At 36.7% G+C, this 20,269-nt stretch overlaps 1 protein-coding gene across 1 annotated transcript in view; it reads right to left on the reverse strand.

Moving 5' to 3' along the window:
- LOC149204974 (inactive purple acid phosphatase-like protein) overlaps window positions 1-20,269 on the reverse strand; it is a 374,319-nt gene that overhangs the window by 143,814 nt on the left and 210,236 nt on the right. The window contains exons 7-8 of the mRNA XM_089394858.1: window positions 18,299-18,376; window positions 17,999-18,124 (exon numbers count right to left, since the gene is read on the reverse strand). Coding sequence (XP_089250984.1) covers window positions 17,999-18,124; window positions 18,299-18,376 — 204 coding nt within the window. The remainder of the gene's footprint in view (window positions 1-17,998; window positions 18,125-18,298; window positions 18,377-20,269) is intronic.

Consider the following 20,269-nt stretch of genomic DNA (forward strand, 5'->3'; position numbering starts at 1 on the left):
GCACAGTGGATTGTTCTAATATGTGGTTGCATTTTGGTTACTTTAGGTTTCCCGTAGGTTAGCAATAGTTTTTATTTGAAATTCGATTTCATTTTAGTTTAGATTTGTTTTATAAATTTTTTAAGTTTCGTAAGTTTAGATTTAAATTTTCATAGTTTTGATTTATATTTAGAATAGATTGTAAATTTTAAATTTTTCTTTTTATTTATTTAGGGTTTAAATATAGTTAAACTTTGTAAATTTTAGATTTTAAATTCTTTCTCTTTTAGAATGAAAAATATAAATAAAAAAAAAAATTATAAAACTTCAAAAAAAAAAAAAAATTCATAGATTTTAGGCTTAGTTTTTAAACTTTTATTTTAGATTAATTTTAGTTTAAATTTCTTTAAGTTTGGTTTTATTTAGATTTTAAAATAGTTTTAAAATTTTGTTATAAAAAATCAAAAAAAAATATGTTTTTGTTAGATTTTTTAATTTTAATTTAATTTTTAGTTTAGTTTAGTTTTAAAAAAATTTCAATAAAAAAAAATAAAAAAATAAAAAGGATTTTTAGGCTTAGTTGTATTTTTAGTTTTAGATTAATTTTTAAATTTCTTTTAAAAAAAAAAAAAAAAAAACTTTTCTTTTAAATTTTCGAAAAATATAAAAATTTGTGAAAAATTATTTTTGCCAGTTTCAGTGGTTTCCATGTTATATCTTTCATGCTGGGATCTAAATTTTCAAGCCGAGATACGAAATTGATATCTGGTTAATGATTTGCGATTCTCGGGGTGTTTTAAGGCTTTATCTCTTCAAAATTTTCAGTTGTCGGATATCGTTTTGGTCATGTGATTTCGCTGATACCTTTCGATGACAAATGATTGCTGTTCAAGATTTACGTTTTTATATCATTTAACAATTAATCGTTTTAACCACAATCTCTTAAGGCACTGGTCTGCTAAATTAATCAAATCCATCGAGTGATTTTTTATATCGTATCTCGTGTCTCCCAACCAACTGGTCGACAGTTGGTCTCATCATCTCACAGGGACTACTGCCCTTAGCCGCGGGAGACAGGCTTAAACGAAGGGATCGGGGATCAGAGTGACAGCCCCCGGTCTGAGCGTTGTCGTGTCAATTCGCGCGACAACATTTTTTGGCGCCGTTTCCGGGGACTTTGTTTTCTCGGCATTTCATCATCTTTTCATCATTCATCGTTCATCTGTCTATCATTCCTTTGAGCCGGCAACGACAACATTTTTTGGCGCCGTTGTCGGGGAGTCTTTGTTCTCGGTGTTTCAACGACAAATCATCCTTCTCTTTTTTATCTTTTCATCTGGCCCGGCAACGCCAACATTTTTTGGCGCCGTTGCCGGGGACAGAGTTTTTCTGTTCCTGGAGGTTTCATCGACTTTCACCTTCTCATCTTTCTCATCTCTCATTTTGAGCTGGCAAATTCAACCTTTTGGGTTATCATTTGGATCTTTTATTGCCTTATTTTTCACCATATCAGTAGCATCTCTTCGGTTTGTTTCTTGTTTGGGTGGCGACTCCACTTTCTCATTCTTCCCAGACAAGAAGCTTTCCTCATATCTGCTTGTGGTTACTTTTTGGATCCTAGAATCAGATTCATTGTTCAAGTGGCGGCTCCACTGTTTTCATCTCTTGATTTTCTTGAGCAGATATCTAGTTCTATCATCCTTTTAATCCCTTATCATTCATCATGGATTATTCATTTAAGCCATGTCGTTTTACTGAACGTCTCCATGATTTTCCGGAAGATGCCATTCCTAAGTTACCTATTTTCTCGGGTGGTGATCCAATCGCTGTTAGAAGGCATCTAGTCTTGTTTACTCGCATCATGATCATATACTGTAGACCCCTCAGTTTAATCATGAACATATCAAAATGCGTCTATTTGTCCTTTCCTTAGAAGATGATGCTTTGAATTGGTTTAACAATTTTCCAAAGGAATCTTTCACTTCTTTAGAAGACATTGTCGATGCTTTTAAAAATAGATATGGTTATCCAAACAGCTTGCCTTCTACCTCTAAAATTGTGCAACAGAATGAAAGTAATTTGATAAGAGGTCCAGCTGAAAGATCCCAAGACGATTCATCATGTCAGAATGTGTCATCCACCCGAAATATTGCAGATCAAGTTCATGATAGTGAAAAATCAGGGACAAATGACAATGAAAGGGAAAAGCAAAAACAAATTTTACGAGATCTAATGATGCTGGTAAGAAATATGTAAATCAATCAAACTAATTATGTCAATGATGTGAAAACTTTATGCACCCACCTGGAAAAACGTAATAGTGAGATTTAGGTCACGCAAAATCAGCATGCTAAAGAAATTGAGGCCATGAAAACTAAATATGAAACAGAAATTGGAAACATGCATAGCAAGATGTCAGTCTTAGAGGAAAATATGGTGACCATGAAACCTGATCATGATAAGGAAATTGACTCTATGCAAAACAAGTTATTAACTATGGATGAGGAAATGACTATCATGACGTTCAATCATAATAATCAATTGGCTGACATGCAAGCGAATCATAAAGAAGAAATAAATTTCATGCAGCATTACTTGATGGACATAAAGGAAAAGAACCATAAAGTGATAAAAGACATGGAAGAACATCATGCCAGACAAATCGGTGATATAAAGGTTGAACACTCTAGACAGATGGATGCCATTAGAATACAGGTTCAAAGGTTTCAGCAATTGGAAGATGAAAGAAACCAGGTGACATCAATAGATCAGGAGCCTTCTCATGTGCTGCAACAAGCTCCATCTTATTATGAGGAGGTTATTGATTCGATTGAAAGATGGTTAATTGAAGGTGATCCGGATAGACTTAAGAATGATAAAGATCAGATTCAGGATAAAAAAAGACATATCACACATACTTCATCTGATAGTTTTGAAACAGAAAGTACCAGATCATCAGTAATTCAACCTGCCAGAAAGAAAAAGCGCAAGAGAAAGAAAATAAGAAGAAGATTTGATGCATCAGACGGCCGTGAGCAGCTTGATTTTCGAATAGGAAAAAGTCCTACCATATGCAAAATTGGACGTGGCACATCCGACAAGCAGCCGACAGATTTGCCTGAAAGCAGGCAAATGCTCAGTATGCACTTTATTGAACACATCTGATGCCGTAGGGCATCCTTTGCATCGTATTTCTAACCCTACTCCTTGTTTTTTTCCGCATTTTTATTTCTGCTTTAGATAGTTAATAAATGAAGAGCTTTTATCTTTCTTGTTCTTAATGTATATGATGATTTTGGATGGACGCTACTTATTTTTGTGTTGTATGGATGCAGATTCTGGATTCTCACATTCCTGCAAGCAGCAATGTGTCCCCAAGTAGAGCCAGATGTTGACCATTACCGGTCAACTACCCATGCAATACACCCCCTTTTCTTTGCAAAAAGGGGCAGCACCTGATCAGCGTTTCCGTGCCATCCTGCAGTCATCAGCAACTTGATCATTTTGATTGTAAACCCAGTCTGCATGTATGAATTGTAAATAATCGTAGCAGACATGAGTCGTGTATGTGTATTGCCTAGGTGGACCTAACTTTCCAGTGGTAATCTACGTCACGGAAGGTTTTTCGTCTCACCGATCCATGGATCGACAGAGTTTTCCTTCAAACCTGACCCCAAAGCCGGGATGGATTTTGTCATTAGAACTTTAGGAGAATCCTAGTGTGTTGATCTGCTAGATTATAGTTGTGTCGCAGAACTGGGTGTTTTGTGAGGGTCTGTATTAAGTGGGTTTGTCCTCTTGAGATGTAAATTGTAAAAAGTCATCATGTAATGTGTCCTGAAGGTCGAAAAATGTTTTAAATCCCCTCATGAGTCCTAAGTCCTAGGTCCTAGGTGATGTTTCCGAAGGCTTAGTTCGATGATCCATTTTAAAATGAATTAAAAAATTAAAAAATGAATAAAAATAATAAAATAAATAAAAATTAAAAAATGAAATAAAAAAAAAATAATAAAAAATTAAAAAAAATAAAGCAAAAACCCTAACTAATAAAATAATAATATTTTAAGTGAATAAATCGACGGATGAGATCAAGAGATGTCTTGATCTTCATCAACGGTCGAGATCATTTCTACATGGATCATTCGAACTAGCCGTTGGGATCATTTCCTTTATATAGGGTCTTAGGGGGTCATTTCAGATCATAAGATCTGTGAGTCTTGTACTGAAAAAGCTCTCTTGTAAATCTGTTTCTGGTTAATAAAAGAAGACTTTGGGGTCCATATCTTGCTGGTGTTACTCTCTTAAAATGCTGTGAGATTGTTTCATTTTCTGCATATGTTATTTTCAGCCGTTAATGATAGCTTTTTGTAGAGTATTGTGAGCACAGGTATCTTGTTCACTTGCTGGGGTTTGAGTGTTGTTAGGGTTTCTGAAGTAATGGCAGGTATCTCCATTACTGTTTGAGATCTAGCAGCATTTTTGCCCTCTTTATTGACGGTTGTTTTGAGCTGTGCAGAAAACATTTTCTGAAGGAATTTTGTGGGCGTTCGGGGAAGTTCTCGGCTGAACCAGCCAACTCCCGCAAGCATTTTTTGCTGAGCCCAGTTGGATTTGATCCTGGGTCTATCATTCGGTTTATTTTTCTAAGTTGCATGAGAGATTTTCTGAAGTTCTTCACAGTGACAATCTGAAATCTTTGTTTCTTTAAAATATTTCTGTGCTCATTGCTAAATCTGGCTGTTAAGGGGCCAAATCTGTACATTAATCAGCTGTCTTAGGGTTTCAAATTTTTCTGATCTAGGGTTTTATATGTTTACTTTACACAGATTTTTAATTAGGGTTTTATTTTCTTTTTTGCAGTTGCCCAGGATCGGCCCACAGGCGACTCTCTCAGAATTTTTGATGCAGGCTTCATAGTTAAATCTGAATGCAATCAATTTTATGGGTACATAGCGTGATTTCAGAGTGGCAGACAGAACTCAGAAGCACATTTGAAATTTTTATTTGTGCATAACTCTCCGCCGATCGACTGTGCATCAACCATCCCGCGGTTCTAAAAGATTTGTCCTGTCCGCCGTCCGGAACTGGAAGCCACATCTCATTCACGCGGAGGAAGCACGGTTTTGTCGACATACAGTGGACTCCAGGTATCGAAACAGCAAAACGGAACAGGTAAATCGAAAATGCGTATTGGATAAAAGCAAAGCGGAACAGGTGAATTCATAGATGTTCCCATATGCCCAGCTTTTGAATTACGCTTGCCTGCAGCACCAAACGAAAAATCTAAACTGCTCCTACCCATTTGTCTTTGTGATAAATACGAGGATATTAGGGTTTAAAATCGAAAATGCGTATTGCATATTGCTGATATAAACGCGTGAGTCGTTTTCTTTTGCGTGAGTTAAGTTTTCATTTACGACTGCAACTTTCAACAGTTTAGCAGGCCATCAAAACAGGTATAAACACGCCAACATCGAATCGTAGTCACGTCGGCAGCCAGGTAAGGAGCCCGTTCCCAAATCGCTCAGGTACTCTCTTCGAAACCTCTGCGTATCATTTTTTTTCAGCGTGTTCCAGCAGTTGATCAGTTCCACCGTCGATTTGCTTTAGTCTTAGCAATATACGTCTGCGCATTTCGATTTTTCATTTTCCCTGTCTGAATTTTTTTTTTTTACGTATTCATGATCAATTACGATTGCCTCGGTGTTCCGCACAGTGGACTGTTCTAATATGTGGTTGCATTTTGGTTACTTTAGGTTTCCCGTAGGTTAGCAATAGTTTTTATTTGAAATTCGATTTTAGTTTAGATTTGTTTTATAAATTTTTTAAGTTTCGTAAGTTTAGATTTAAAATTTTCATAGTTTTGATTTATATTTAGAATAGATTGTAAATTTTAAATTTTTTCTTTTTATTTATTTAGGGTTTAAATATAGTTAAACTTTGTAAATTTTAGATTTTAAATCTTTTCTCTTTTAGAATGAAAAATATAAATAAAAAATAAAAATTATAAAACTTCAAAAAAAAAAAAAAAAAAAAATTCATAGATTTTAGGCTTAGTTTTTAAACTTTTATTTTAGATTAATTTTAGTTTAAATTTCTTTAAGTTTGGTTTTGTTTAGATTTTAAAATAGTTTTAAAATTTTGTTATAAAAAATCAAAAAAAAATGTTTTTGTTAGACTTTTTAATTTTAATTTAATTTTTAGTTTAGTTTTAAAAAAATTTCAATAAAAAAAAATAAAAAGGATTTTTAGGCTTAGTTGTATTTTTAGTTTTAGATTAATTTTTAAATTTCTTTAAAAAAAAAAAAAAAAAAAAATCTTTTCTTTTAAATTTTCGAAAAATATAAAAATTTGTGAAAAATTATTTTTCCCAGTTTCAGTGGTTTCCATGTTATATCTTTCATGCTGGGATCTAAATTTTCAAGCCGAGATACGAAATTGATATCTGGTTAATGATTTGCGATTCTCGGGGTGTTTTAAGGCATTTATCTCTTCAAAATTTTCAGTTGCCGGACATTGTTTTGGTCATGTGATTTAGCTGATACCTTTCGATGACAAATGATTGTTGTTTACGATTTACGTTTTTATATCATTTAACAAGTAATCGTTTTAACCACAATCTCTTAAGGCACTGGTCTGCTAAATTAATCAAATCCATCAAGTGCTTTTTTATATCGTATCTCGTGTCTCCCAACCAACTGGTCGACAGTTGGTCTCATCATCTTACAGGGACTACCCCCCTTAGCCGTGGGAGACAGGCTTAAACGGAGGGATCAGGGATCAGAGTGACAGCCCCCAGTCTGAGCGTTGTCGTGTCAATTCGCGCGACAACACGTCTTAAACTACAAGTTTTGTTACAATGCTCTCTTCATAGAAAAGGTGTGTTCATTCACTTTTGAAATTTGTTTTACATAACTGACATCGTTATGTCTAAGGTTTTGAATCTTAAAAATTCTTGTTAGGGTGATTAATCATTAGATTGAATCTACCCTCATTATACTATCGTTTGATCATTCATGTGAAACCCTAACCTTTAGGGTTCACTGTAAAACCCTAGCCTCTTGTTGTTAAGGGGTTGTTGATAAAGTTTATAAATCCTGTTCTTTTGAAGTTTAGGGTTTTGATAATGTTATGATAAAAACCCTAATCCTTTAGGGTTTGCTATTAATGTCTAGGTTATAAGTCGTGTTGAAGAATGTAACTAGGTTCAATCTGTTGTTAATGTGTAAGTTATGTATTGAAACCCTAGATATTTAAGGTTTGGTAAATTAGGGTTTATAAGCAAGACCCTCGTTTTAGCTGAAAATGATGTCCTAGGAATGAAACCCTAGGTGTACATCCGTTTGCATGCTCGAAACCCTAGTCTGAATGAAATTGTTAACTTTAATGTATTGATGTTTGTGTCTTCGGTTTACTGAGCATATATTAATGTGAAATGCATCCTATATGTGTGTGTGTGTGCTGTTCTAATTGCTAATGTTCATGTTTTAGTTTGTGAAACCTAGTGTCTGTAAATCTTTAGTAGAAAATGATTTTCTGGGATATGATATTGTTTTCAATATGATTTAGCGTAAGGCTTACAACAAACCCTAGTAAAAGTGTCATATTGTTGAAAGCTTAGTACTACAATTGGATTGTTATTGATATCTAAGGCTTTGTGTCTTGAAGATGGAATCTAGGGTTTACATTAAGTCATGGCAAAGTATATCATATATCACTAAAAGTAATATTGAGGCCCTAGGTATATAATGAGACTGATAACTTCATTGAGTTTCTCAAAGTCTTGACGATGGAGTCTAGGGTTTAAGACAAAACCCTAGCAAGAAGTTGATGTCTGCCATATAAAAAGATGTATCTCATGAACCTAACTAAGTTTAGTTGTTTAATGTCCAAAGTCTAATGCTTCCATTATAGTATTGACATAATTTTGATAGAGCTAACTTCATGCTTCTATATATTTGTTTTTGGATGTACCAATTATTAAAGTTTTACAAGTACATAATCTTCAAGATAATAAAAAGGTTCGTATAAGCATGATGAAGGAAGCATATGAATGATGATAATGAAGCCATGAAAGGTTTTCCGATGTTATAATACAAGGAAGTTGTTGATCTCCCTAAGTTAAGAGGGAGCCTAGATAGAAAAAAGAGTACATCTCCCCAGTTGAGAGGGAGGGCATATTATGGTAGTTATGAAAGATACCTTGAAAAAGATATTAGAGAATGAATTTGTGCTGCTAAATAAATGAAAGAAGAAGAAAGCTTCCAACAAATTGAATATGGATAGCCTAATGAAGATATTAGCAGCATCCGAATAATTGAGGACCCTGAAGGTTTATGCTTACTTGTATATTTAAAAGTTTATTATTGATTGGGGTTTGTGTTTGTACAGATAAAATCTCTCCACAAGAAGATTGAACACTCTGGACAAATGGATATATCTAGCTTGATACGGAGAGTTGAAGCATCTAATGGTGAATGCTTGGGACATCTGGTCAGTAATGACCCATTTCGGTTTATAGGCAAAATGGTATTAGGCTATTAGCATGTATACGATGTATGCATATGATAGCTACATGTATACTTATTAAATAATTATGAGAGATGTTCACGTACCTAAATTATTTAAGAAGGGGAGTATCACCAAAAATTATTTCAATTTTGTTAATAAAGATATGTACAAATATTCATTTTATTTAACTATTATAATTATAAAATCTTAAAAGTTAAAATTATAAATTTAATGTAACAAACATTTGATATATCTATATGGATAAATATTCATATTATTTAAATATTATAATTTAAAAAGTTAAAGTATTATAATTTAAAAGTTAAAGTTAAAATTAAATCTAACATAAACAATCAACAACCTTATACGTATCTCACCTTGAGGCAACACGTAAAGCACTTGGCAAGTATAGGTAATCGGATGAAGATGGTGGAAGAAGGCGGTGACCACCTAAGAAGAGGTATTTATCCGAGTACACAAAGACCATGTTAAGGGGGAGGAGAAAAAGAAATTGGGAGAGTTCTTTCCAGAGGCATCAATAAAGAAACTTACAGCAGAGCCACAGAGGAAGACATTGAGCCTAATTGTTCTTGGAACACTAGGCACGGGGGCCAGAAGATCCGACTTCTAGATCTGGGGACTGTACAGGTAGACTGCAAATAGGCTAGGGGTAAAGGTTGGTTTGGTAACTGCGTTAGCAAGAACAACAACATCTTCCGCTGGTAATTACCAAGTATTCTCATGAAATTTTAACTTCTTCTTTAAAATTCCAGTTATTCTCTGAGTAACATTTCAAATTAATGTTTTATACAATTATGGGTTTTAAAATAAATTCTTTGATTTAATTGTCGAAATTCGGGTTCTACAGGGTATGTGTTCCTGATGTCTAGACCCTGAAGAGGGAGGGTGGTGTTGGTTTTGGACCTCTAACCTTGGATACGCACCTAGATCCCTGGGTTTATGGTTAGTTAATTAGCCTAGTGGTACCTAGATTGGCTGAAAGCTTTAGGCCATCTTAGTCCCGCCCAGATAGACAACCCTGGTCAGGTATCTAGTCTGTGGCACTGAGTGTGCCTGAACTCTTCATAGTTCATGTGTTTTCGAGATCTTCCATGTACTTGTATATTTATGTAATTATGAATACCTCCCTAGTTAAGAGGGAGTGTTGAAGAATGTAACTCGGTTCGGTCTCCATAATTGTATAATGCAATATATTTGTAAGAAGAAATTTATATTATTATTAAATTGACTTATTAAAACATGGATTTCATGCTTGGGTCAATAGTCATAGGTCAAGCCTCCATTGTAGGTTTCTAGGTTTTTGTTTAAGTTAAAGTCAAATCTATTTTGTCATGTCAAAAGCCTCCTCCATCAAGGCACCTTGCAAGTCGGCTTCCAAACTAATCTTCTACAAGTTGTTACTCATGTCGGCCCATTTTATAGTCAAAAACAACTATTAATACCCATGTGCACTTGACTAAAGGAGAGAGAGCAACAAGTTCGGACAGATTACAAAGATAGCAAATAAAAAGAAGAATTCAGATTATTTAGAAGGCTAAAGTTCTAGATGATTGCAAGGACGAAGCATTAAGCCACTACAAAACCAAAATATGACTCTATCTCAGGACCAAGATATTATTACAAGAGCTTAGATAACTATAGCAGAGAACAGAACGGGTCTATTCAAATTATTTACAGGACAATAAAGGAAGTGAAGTAACTACAAGGTAAACTCTTCATGAAAGTGACTACAAGACAAAGCTCCCATCTATTACAAAGTCGAGACCCCTTGAAGAAGCCACAAGACTGAAGTTGAGTATAGTTATAGAGCCAAGATCCCTTGAAGAAGCCACAACACTCAAGCTGAGTATAGTTATAGAGTCGAGATTCCTTGAAGAACCCACAGGACTGAAGATGGGTATAACTATCACGCTAAGATTCTAATTTACAGGATTGACATTTGGACAGCAAGAACTACTTGTCATTATCATATGGAGAAATAGACCAACAAATGTGAGCTAGGCAGACTTGATGGATGGAAGGTTGTTTCTTGGTGTCAAGAGTCTTGGTTGTCTCACTATGATATGAATATATTAAAGAAAGAGCCCTTGACAGGGCTTTTCCCTACTTAGGAGTTTTGCCCTTGCTATGTGCCTACATCATCTTGTGTTCCCTTTTTGTTTGTGATCTTCATGGATTGGCGTAAGTCTTAATGATAAGAACATAACAAATTGAAATAAGATATAACAAGTGAAAAATCATAAGATAATGTCATACTAGAAGAGAAAGTCAAAACCCTAGATTTTTAGGGTTTGATAAATTAGGGTTTATAAACAAAACCCTTATAATAACTATAGCAAGATCCTAGGAATGAAACCCTAGGTGCATATTTGACTGTATGATCAAAGCCCTAGTCTGAATGAACTATGATGTATTAATGTTTGTCTTGATTTTACCTAGTATATATTGTTGTGAAATGTTAAGGCATGATTATGAAACCCTAGATATATGTTGATGTTTTAGTTGTATCTATGGTATAGAACAAAACCCTAGTAGAGATTGATATTCTAGGGCATGATGATATTATTGATATGATTTAGCTTTGTTGATAAAATCTAGTAGAGTCTGACATGTAACTCTAAAACGAATATTGTTGAAGCCTTAGATGTGTAGTACTATGGTTGGATTGTTATTTGGTTGAATTGTTGATATCTAAGGCTTTGTCTCTCGAAGATGGAGTCTAGGGTTTATGACAAAACCCTGGCAAGAAGTTGAAGCAAGGTTGCACGAAACGGGGAAACGGGTACGAGTTTCCGAAACAGGAAGCGATACGAAACGCGGCCTTCCCAAATTTTGGAAACGGGGAAACGCGAATATATATATATATATATATATATATTAGGAATTTAAGAAATATGTGCAATCATAAAGCATATATGATACATAAAGCACAAGTCCTAACTGCCTAGTGGTACTAGCGTGCATGCTACCAAATATGCTACTCACCAATGCTCCTGCCGACTGAAAACTGAACCTATATAGTTTCCCAGAGCGGAAACCGATCACTTTAATCGAGGTGATGGAAAGCTCCCCTAGGATGCACCAATCCCTGCCCTCCTGAGAAAGTGACGTCGAACCCCTTCTCCTCCATAGCAGACACTGAAATCAAGTTCTTCTTCATCCCTGGAACATACAAAACACTCAAAGGTCATAGTCCCCACACCAATAGCTCTCGCAATGTGGTCATCTCCTAGTACAATCGCAATATCAAGTGCCCTCACTGCAAGCTTTGAAAAGAACTCTCGTGCACCTGTCATATGGTGGGAAGCCCCGCTATCTATGTACCACATATCGTAATATGTACTCCTACTAGATGTAGAAGTAATAAATGCAAAGTCCTGGTTTGAAGCTGCAATACCCTTCTTCCCCTTGTTCTTCCTCTCAGGACACGTAGCAGCATAGTTTCCCATCTTTTGACATGCCCAACATTTGACTTTAGACATATCCGTATCTTTCTTCTTCTTCTTCTTCTTCTTCTTTCCCTTAGCCCCATCTGATGAGGCCCCTTTCTTGGTCTTTTGTTTGTTCTCCCGCTGGTTGTCAAGGCTACATCCTCCTCATCTGTTATCTTCACCCCACCACTGTCAGTCTTCCGTATCTCATGTTGCACACAATCATCCCAGAATTTGTCCCAATTGGGAAGATTCTCCCTAGAGGTAACAGCATCTCCAAAGACCTCCCAAGACTTAGGAAGTCTCGGTACAGCTATCCTGACTAACTCTGTGGGTGAAACTGTCACCAATAGTAGTCAAATCATCATGTACCTATTTGACCCTGCCAAGATAATGAGCTACACTTTCAGCCTTTGTCATCCTAATGTTATTCAATTGTTCTTTGAGTACCATCTTCCTGCTCTCATTGGTACTCTGATAGAGAGTGGTTGGAGTTGTCCACATCTTATATGAATATGTGTTTCCTCTCACCTGAGGAACCACATGATCCTTCAGACTATCCATCAAAATCCTTTTTGCCTTTGCATTATTTTTTGTGAATTCAGCAAGTTCATCTGCCACAATAGGATGTACAACCACATGTCGCACTATGTTCCAAACTGCTGCCTGCTCAAACACTCTCTGAATTCTATCTTTCTAAACAGCATAGTTGGATATCCCATCCAGTCTGTCCTCTATCCTTAAGAACGTAGCCATGACTGCTATCCAAAATTTACAAAACCATGAAATTGGAGAAATGAATTTTCCAGCACACCTTATTGTCCCAAAAGTTCAGTCTGTGTCAAATTTCACCTTGCTGTCCCAAAATACCAGTTTGCTATCCAAACTGAGTTTGTTGTCCAAAAATTTAGTTTGTTTTCCAAACCACTATTTGCTATACCAAACTATTGTCTGTTGTTAAAACTGCGATTTTCAGCTTGTAGCTCTGATACCATGTTGAAATTTGATGACTAAAAAAAGGTTTCGAGCAATCCCAACCCGATAATAATTTCACCTTATCACTCCCATTCAGTTAAATGCCCTTTGCCATAAACATACATTCAACATATAGAATTCTGGAAATGAAATTTTCAGATTAAAACACATGGGACTGTAAACACATGTTGAAAATAAATATGGACATAACCAGACCAACAACACACATAAAAATACAAAAAAGAGTTTTGGTCAACTTAGACCCAGGCAAAACCCCTTTAATCTTCTCCGGGGAAAACCTGTTAGAGGGCTCTTTGAATTTATAAATCTCTCAAGTTCAGGAAAAATACATTTGCAGAAAAAAATAAAACAGCGAAATACAACTTATCTCTTCAGCCCAAAATTCCTTGAAAACCGTGCCCACTTTGCCTAGTTTTTCGTGCCCACTTGAAGTTGAAAATATGTATTGTACGGATTGTATTGTACGGACTCCGAACAAAGTGTGCGTATTTTCGCATCGTTGTACGGACTGTGCGGATTATTTTTTTTAAACAAAAACTTCTCTCAAACGACGTGCAACTCACAACATTCAATGTTGTTCATACTGTACGTTCTGTTGTCTTCTATGCCTTGATTTCCATGCCCAGCTTTGCCCAAAAATCACTCCTTCAGCTTGCTGCAACAAATTTCTCCTTTAGAACATTTCTCCAGCTCTCAGCCTCCTTTCTCCAATCTGCTCATGAAGAATGAATTCAAAGTCTCTTTCCTCTTCCCCCTTTTGTTTCCCTAAATGCCTTTGGGGCAACCCTAAGATCTAATGGCTCAAATTCATTTAGAACAAGGGATGAGAATAAATGCGCATTTAATTCTCACTTTCTATTTTTTAAATCACCCATTAAATAAAGTACCCACATTGTACTTTATGTCTACACTATAATTTAACATTGACTTTATCACTTGTAAAGTCACTTTCACTTTATAAAGTCACACTTAGGAAAAGAATTATTTTAGACACTTTTCCCTAGGTAGAGACTAACCCATGGGAAACCACTTGTCCAAGGTACATTAAAAATCAACATTCACCCCATATCATCATTACATTATTCAAATCTACTCCATTATTCACAGCATATGCAACTATATAGAAAGAACAACACCATCATCATCAATGCAGCGGAACATAATGGAACAATAGAAGAAAAGCATGCAAACACATAGAGACACCAGGATTGGTCCGAGACCATGGCAAAACCTAGTATGGGGAAAACCCTTGCAAATCTTCTTCTTCTTAGATCATCACAAATGATTCAGCAAAAGAGAGTACAATGATCCATAACTTTATCTATGTAACAAAACAATTATGATATCCATGAAACAAATCTAGTCATGCTTATAATCAAAACCCTCATTCTGATGGTTATAATGTGTTGTCACTGACTATAGTCAACTGTTGGATACTTCTAAACACTGTTGTCACTAAGTGGAATCTTCGGAATACAGAAATCTCATCTTTGAGTCCTTGACGCAGGGAGGAGGCATTGTGCGAGCATCTATAATAGTCTTGGATCAAAACTAGAAGACTGCGTCTGATCAGATATGGACGCTCCCACGTGAACTGGATGAGGGCGTCTAGGGCCAAACATACCCCAATCTGCCTCGAACCCTAGACGCTCTCATAAGGCTTCTATGTGAGCGTCTATGGCAGCCTGGACACTCTCAGGACCGTATTGTGCGTGCGTCCAAGGACCAAGCTGAGCAGCGGTAACCCTAGCCTCTCGAACGCTTGTTGGAATTTCTAAGTTTAACCCATTAGAAACTTTTCATGTACTATCTGATTTATTTCTTCCTACTTGTTCAATTACTTAACAAGTTATTTACCATGTAAATACTGAAAATAAATACAAGTACATTATCAACACATACAGATCATCAACTAAAAGTAAACAAGCACACAAGTGACACTTTTGTTTTTGGACTAATGTCCCCGAAAAAACCCAATGAGGGAAAACCAGTGCAGCTATTCAGAGGGTTTTATTATTATGCAATTTCAAAATACAACCTGGGTGCCAGAAATGGCTCATCCAACAGAGAATGCCCTCGGCAGTAGTACCTCTTAGTCGAAGATAGATATTCCAGCTAAATCACCGGATGAATGATCCCACAGCGACAATGTAGCTTTTGTTGCTCTGTGTCACTCTGATAGGGACTGTGGCACCCTATCCGACTCTCCATCTCCTAGTCTATCCCATGAAAAAACTCCCAAAGCTGCCTCTTGGCACTGCGTCAGCCTCTCTGGCCCTACGTCAGCCTCTCTGGGCTCTGCGTCAACCATTGGAGCCTCTGCGTCTCACATGCTGGCCCTCTTTGGCTTTGTGCAGCTCCTGGCTACCCCTATGTGGCCTCTGGCTGCCTCTGCATGCCCTCTAGCTGGCTCTGCGTCAACCTCTCCCGGCTTCTGCGTTGATCCTCCCGGTACCAACTCTGCCTCTCTGCAATGTATTCACTGCCCCTCAGCTGCAACTCAGATCACTCACTCAATTTCCTCAGCAAACCTTGCCCCAGAAAATCGAGTTCTTGATCTCTCTTGGTGTGTTCTCCAACTGACCCTCAGGCCTCCTCGTATACTTTTCTCGTTGATCCATCAACAGCTGAGATTAAATCTCTAATCAACAACTAAGATTAGATTTGGCTTGATACATGACTTTTGGACCCTTTTAACCCAATTTTATATTAATACCCATTAATATTTTATTTTTCCTAAGTTTAGACATAGGAACTCCATTAAAAATATTAATTATTTTAATATCTCCCAAATCGGTTAGATTCTGCCCAAACCATTTCTTTAGAGATCTCATGTGCTTTAGCCTCTCCACCAATTTTCGTGGCTAGAGCACATTCGATGCTACCCCAAATCGACAACGCTCCCATAACACTTTGTGTCAGCGTCCAAGGCCCCCTGGACGCTGTTAGGACCACTATGTGCCAACGTCCAGGGACTAAAATGCCTAGTTCTATGCCAGCGTCTAGGAATCAGAAAACCCTAGATCAGTGGGAGCTTCGACCTTGTAGATTCGAACCCTTTGCGCGAGCTTTCCTCCATCAGACCTGTGCGAACCAAGACAATAAGAGAAGAGATGATGGCTTGATCAATGTGTCCAAATGAGCTTGAGGTCTCTTCTATTTATAGGCTTTCATGAGGGTCCACTTGGGGTTGAGGCCGACTTGTCCAATTTAACATGTGCTTAGGGCCGACATAATCCAATATACATGAGTGAATAAACAAATTTAGAAACCAACTTTCGCTTGTCCAAATAAGGTGATCTTTAGGTCAATTTTGGACCTCTCGAAAAGAGGAATCTAATGCAATCATCATCTCAGTCATCTGAGCTGTCCAAGGTGGAATTTGACAGCAGTTGCAAAAATTAACATCTTTCACTCATCTATATTACTAATTGCAGAGGCTATGGCTAATTCCTATCCCCATTCTCTACCACAACTTTCTTTTTGGTTTTACCTTGCACCTTATTGTATGTGCATAATCTATAGAAAAAAGAACAGTGCATAAAGGGCACAAAGGATGTTCGACTAGTTTCAACATCACTAAATAACATGATCGACTAGCTTTATCAAATACTCACTCTGTGAAGGATGACCATCTATTTGGGGTTAACAGATCCACCATCTCCATGTGCAATCATGGTTAGTGTCAACGTGCAATCTAGGATGACTGCACAGTAGTTCTCTCCACCTTTGAGAAGGCCAGCAAAGTTCACCACGGCACAGCCAGTGCAAGAGTTTGTCCATAAAGAACTCTCGAGTTCCCTTCATACTTGTTTGCACATAAAATATACCAAAAGAGCATACTCCATTGAGGAAAACCATTGGATTCACCTGGGCAGGGGAGAATTTCAACCTATGAGATCTGAGGGGTAGGAAGAAGGGACTGTGTCACATGTTCTTTGAAAGGGCTGAGGATATGGAAAAAGGTGGTGGTTGCAAGTGTCTGACATGAAGGGTCTACCAATACTAACTAAAAAACACCAAAAACAATCTCCAAAACCCCCAGAAATAGTTTATTGAGAGCCATCTATAACAGACTACTCTTTGAGAGATGGTTTCTAAAGACCAGAAACAGGAATGGCAATAGAAAAGAGCATTTCTTGGATCATCCTTATTTCTGGCCCTCTGGGCCATTTCAGCACGAGAAAGACGACTCATGTTCCATTTCTGGTGAGTAGGATTCCAAACACCAGTCATAGTCAATTCAAAAGAAAGGGATGCAAAAGACTCCACTAAAATAAGATAAAATGCATTGAAAAAAGAGTACAAGGAAAACAGGAAACAAAATGGTATAAGCACAAGTGCAAGTATGTTATCCCAATAAGGCAAACCCTATAAAATGAAGGGGAGGGGATGTAAAGAAACAGTCTGTACAAAAATGCAGCAGCCACAACGGGATGTCTTTGCTCATCATCTGAATCAATAGTGCAGATGTCAACACTAAGTGCCTGCCAGATAATGTTCTCTAAATAGTGGCCAGCACAGATGGGGCCCTTGGCAATAATCCTGGGTGGCAACAGCCTACTTTCGGTGGTCGTTGGGATGGAAGAAGAGGTATGTTCACTTCTAACATCCAAGGCTGAAGACTCACAGTATAAGGAAAGAAACTAGTAATGCATCTTGGAAAAGGTACCCCACAGATTTGGCTATCTCAAGCAATTATAAGCATGAAACCACATCACTTCAGCTAAAAACTAGATAGCACCCAAGAAAAAAAGGCAGTTATTTCATGCCTTGGAAAGTGGGACTTCAGCTACATAGATATCTTATAGCATATAGTGGCCTCTCCTATTTTATTTCTCCAAATTCCAGTACAGTTACACGTTACCGAGTCAAAAAGCATGTCAACATGTAATAGGCAACCCAATCATTTTGCATAGACAAAATACAAACACATATAAAACCATTTAAAATCAACAATTATTTCAACATTTCCTAATAATTTCTCTAATGATAAATTTCTAAATTGCACAAATAGTATGAGATTGGAAAAAAGAAAACAGTGGTAAAAGAGAGAGAACCATTTAAGTACAGATCCACTCCCATCATATTGTTCGCCCCATTTTTCCCACCATGACTGGTCATTTAGTCTACCATACTTGTGTGCTCCTTTCTCTGTCCAACCCTTAGCATTGTATTTTTCCCACCTGGAATAAAGATATCAAGCAATAAACTTTCAGTCCTAATAAATAGTTGTTGCTGGCTGTAATAGTTAAAATATAAAATTTGAAGTAAGCCATAAAGCATACATAGAAGGCAATAACATGAATGCTATTTTGGCACTTGTATTCACTACGGATTCTGAATAAGAAAATTCTTACCATTTTTCATACCAGACAGCAGCACCACTTCCTGACTTTGCTTGCTTCTGAGCACTTCTTTCTATTCTTGCTAGATTACTTCAAGTTTGAGACAACATTCAAAATCCAAAGTCAAAATGCTTATCTTATGTTACTCAATTTATGTGAATATGCTTCACTGTATTTCTGTATTAAAACCTCAGTGCTATGACTGAATATAGATCTCATTGTAGCTAACAAATGGATCTCATCTGATTACACCTGCTATCAGCTATTTGACAAGTATATACAACATAAATGTCTTTGCACAAGCTAACCTCAGTTTCATTGATATAAACAATGTTGAGAAAATATTTTGCATCCTGTTGCTATTAAATGAAACTAAATTCTAGCAATTTCCTAACCAGTTTTACAAGACTGTCCAACTATTCTCACCATAAGCCCATAATATTGGCGCAGCAATTAATGAATATAATTTTATATACCTCTATTCATTTTAAGGTGTGTAACAAAGTTATTAGAGTGGCACTGTATGAAAATTGAAATTATTATTTTATTTCAAATTTTATTTTCTATTATACGGTGTATTCTAAGTAAGGCATGGATGCCAGCATTCCCCGGGCAAAGGGATACACATTTCGAGAACTTGAATGAAAATGTTCTCATGAGTATCCTATGTACCTTTTAATGTTTGAATTGGCACTGAAACCACGAGTTGGAAAGGATGGAACACCAGTTAGGAACAACAGATTTTGGTGAGAAGTGGGACAAGTTTTAAAGAGCTTATATGATCTAGGAAAAGTATGAAGCATTATTGTTATGGAGACTAGAACTATTAGCATGAGGAATATGGCTATTATCAAGGATACTAAATTTGTAGTTCGAGCATTAGTAGTGTACTGTGGTGATATAATTGGTATTAACTTTTAACAGTACACTTAATTAATAATGGAAGGGTAGTGAATATAAGTGGGAAGGTGTCGTTGATCCAGGTGCTTCTCTATGGAGAGAAGAAGAATTGCTATAAACAGTGTGAAGCAAACAGAGATCATGCAGATAATTAAATAGGGGATAACAATATTGGCACAACGGTGTTGCTGGAAAAAGGCAAAAGCAAGACCACTGAAACAAATGAAAAGCTTCAATAAACTGAAGCCATGATAATTCAAGGAGGTGGGAAAAAATAGCTGACCAATCAGTGCTAGTTTTCCAAGAAGGAACATTGTGGAAGGACAAAGTTCACGGTCTGGACTTATTGATTGCAGGAATAAGTGATTAGCTGATGGAGAAACATTTCTTGGGTGAAAATTCACAGACAAGACATGATTCAGTACAGTTTAAAGCTGACTAACAAAGAGCAGCATGACTAAGTGCTGAGGCAAAACTTAGGTTGTGGGCCAACCTGCATGATTGAGCAGTCCAGTCAGCATATTTCTGCAGCATGATCAACATTTCAGGCAGACTATCTGCTTCATATGAGTTGAAGTTATCTTCTGTGTGATTTTCAGATTGCGGGGTAGTTTTGAGGGTGACTTACAATACTCTTGAGAATCCATCTCAAGTTTTACAGGCAGATTTAATATTTTGCAGTCTGCTTACATAAGTTTTCAAACTCACAACAGGTTGTGGAGCCCAATTCTAAGATGTATAAGGTGGTAAACATCTCCTGCAAGCCATTTTCTGGGTTTGGAGGGGCTGGAATAAGATTCGCATGATAATTCCTTCACTTCCCAATTGAAGAATAATTGCATGGAAGAACTTCAATTGCTGATAGACTAAATCATAGATGAATAAACTGGAAGACAGCCTGGTTCTTGGTCTCTGACATGTATTCTCCATGCACATTCAAAATTAAATCTCAGAGTAACTGGTTCTCTCATTCTTATTTAAACCTCATGCTTTGCCTCACAAACACAGTCTAGAGAGTACATGACATGTAAATGATCTTTGTGTGCACACTGCAGTGTGGAAGAAAGGAAGACACCAAGCATA

Source organism: Pinus tabuliformis, chromosome 1_2 (genome assembly GCF_031772625.1).
Source record: "Pinus tabuliformis cultivar Carrire ecotype Pingquan chromosome 1_2, CPIR1, whole genome shotgun sequence".
Lineage (NCBI taxonomy): Eukaryota > Viridiplantae > Streptophyta > Pinopsida > Pinales > Pinaceae > Pinus > Pinus tabuliformis.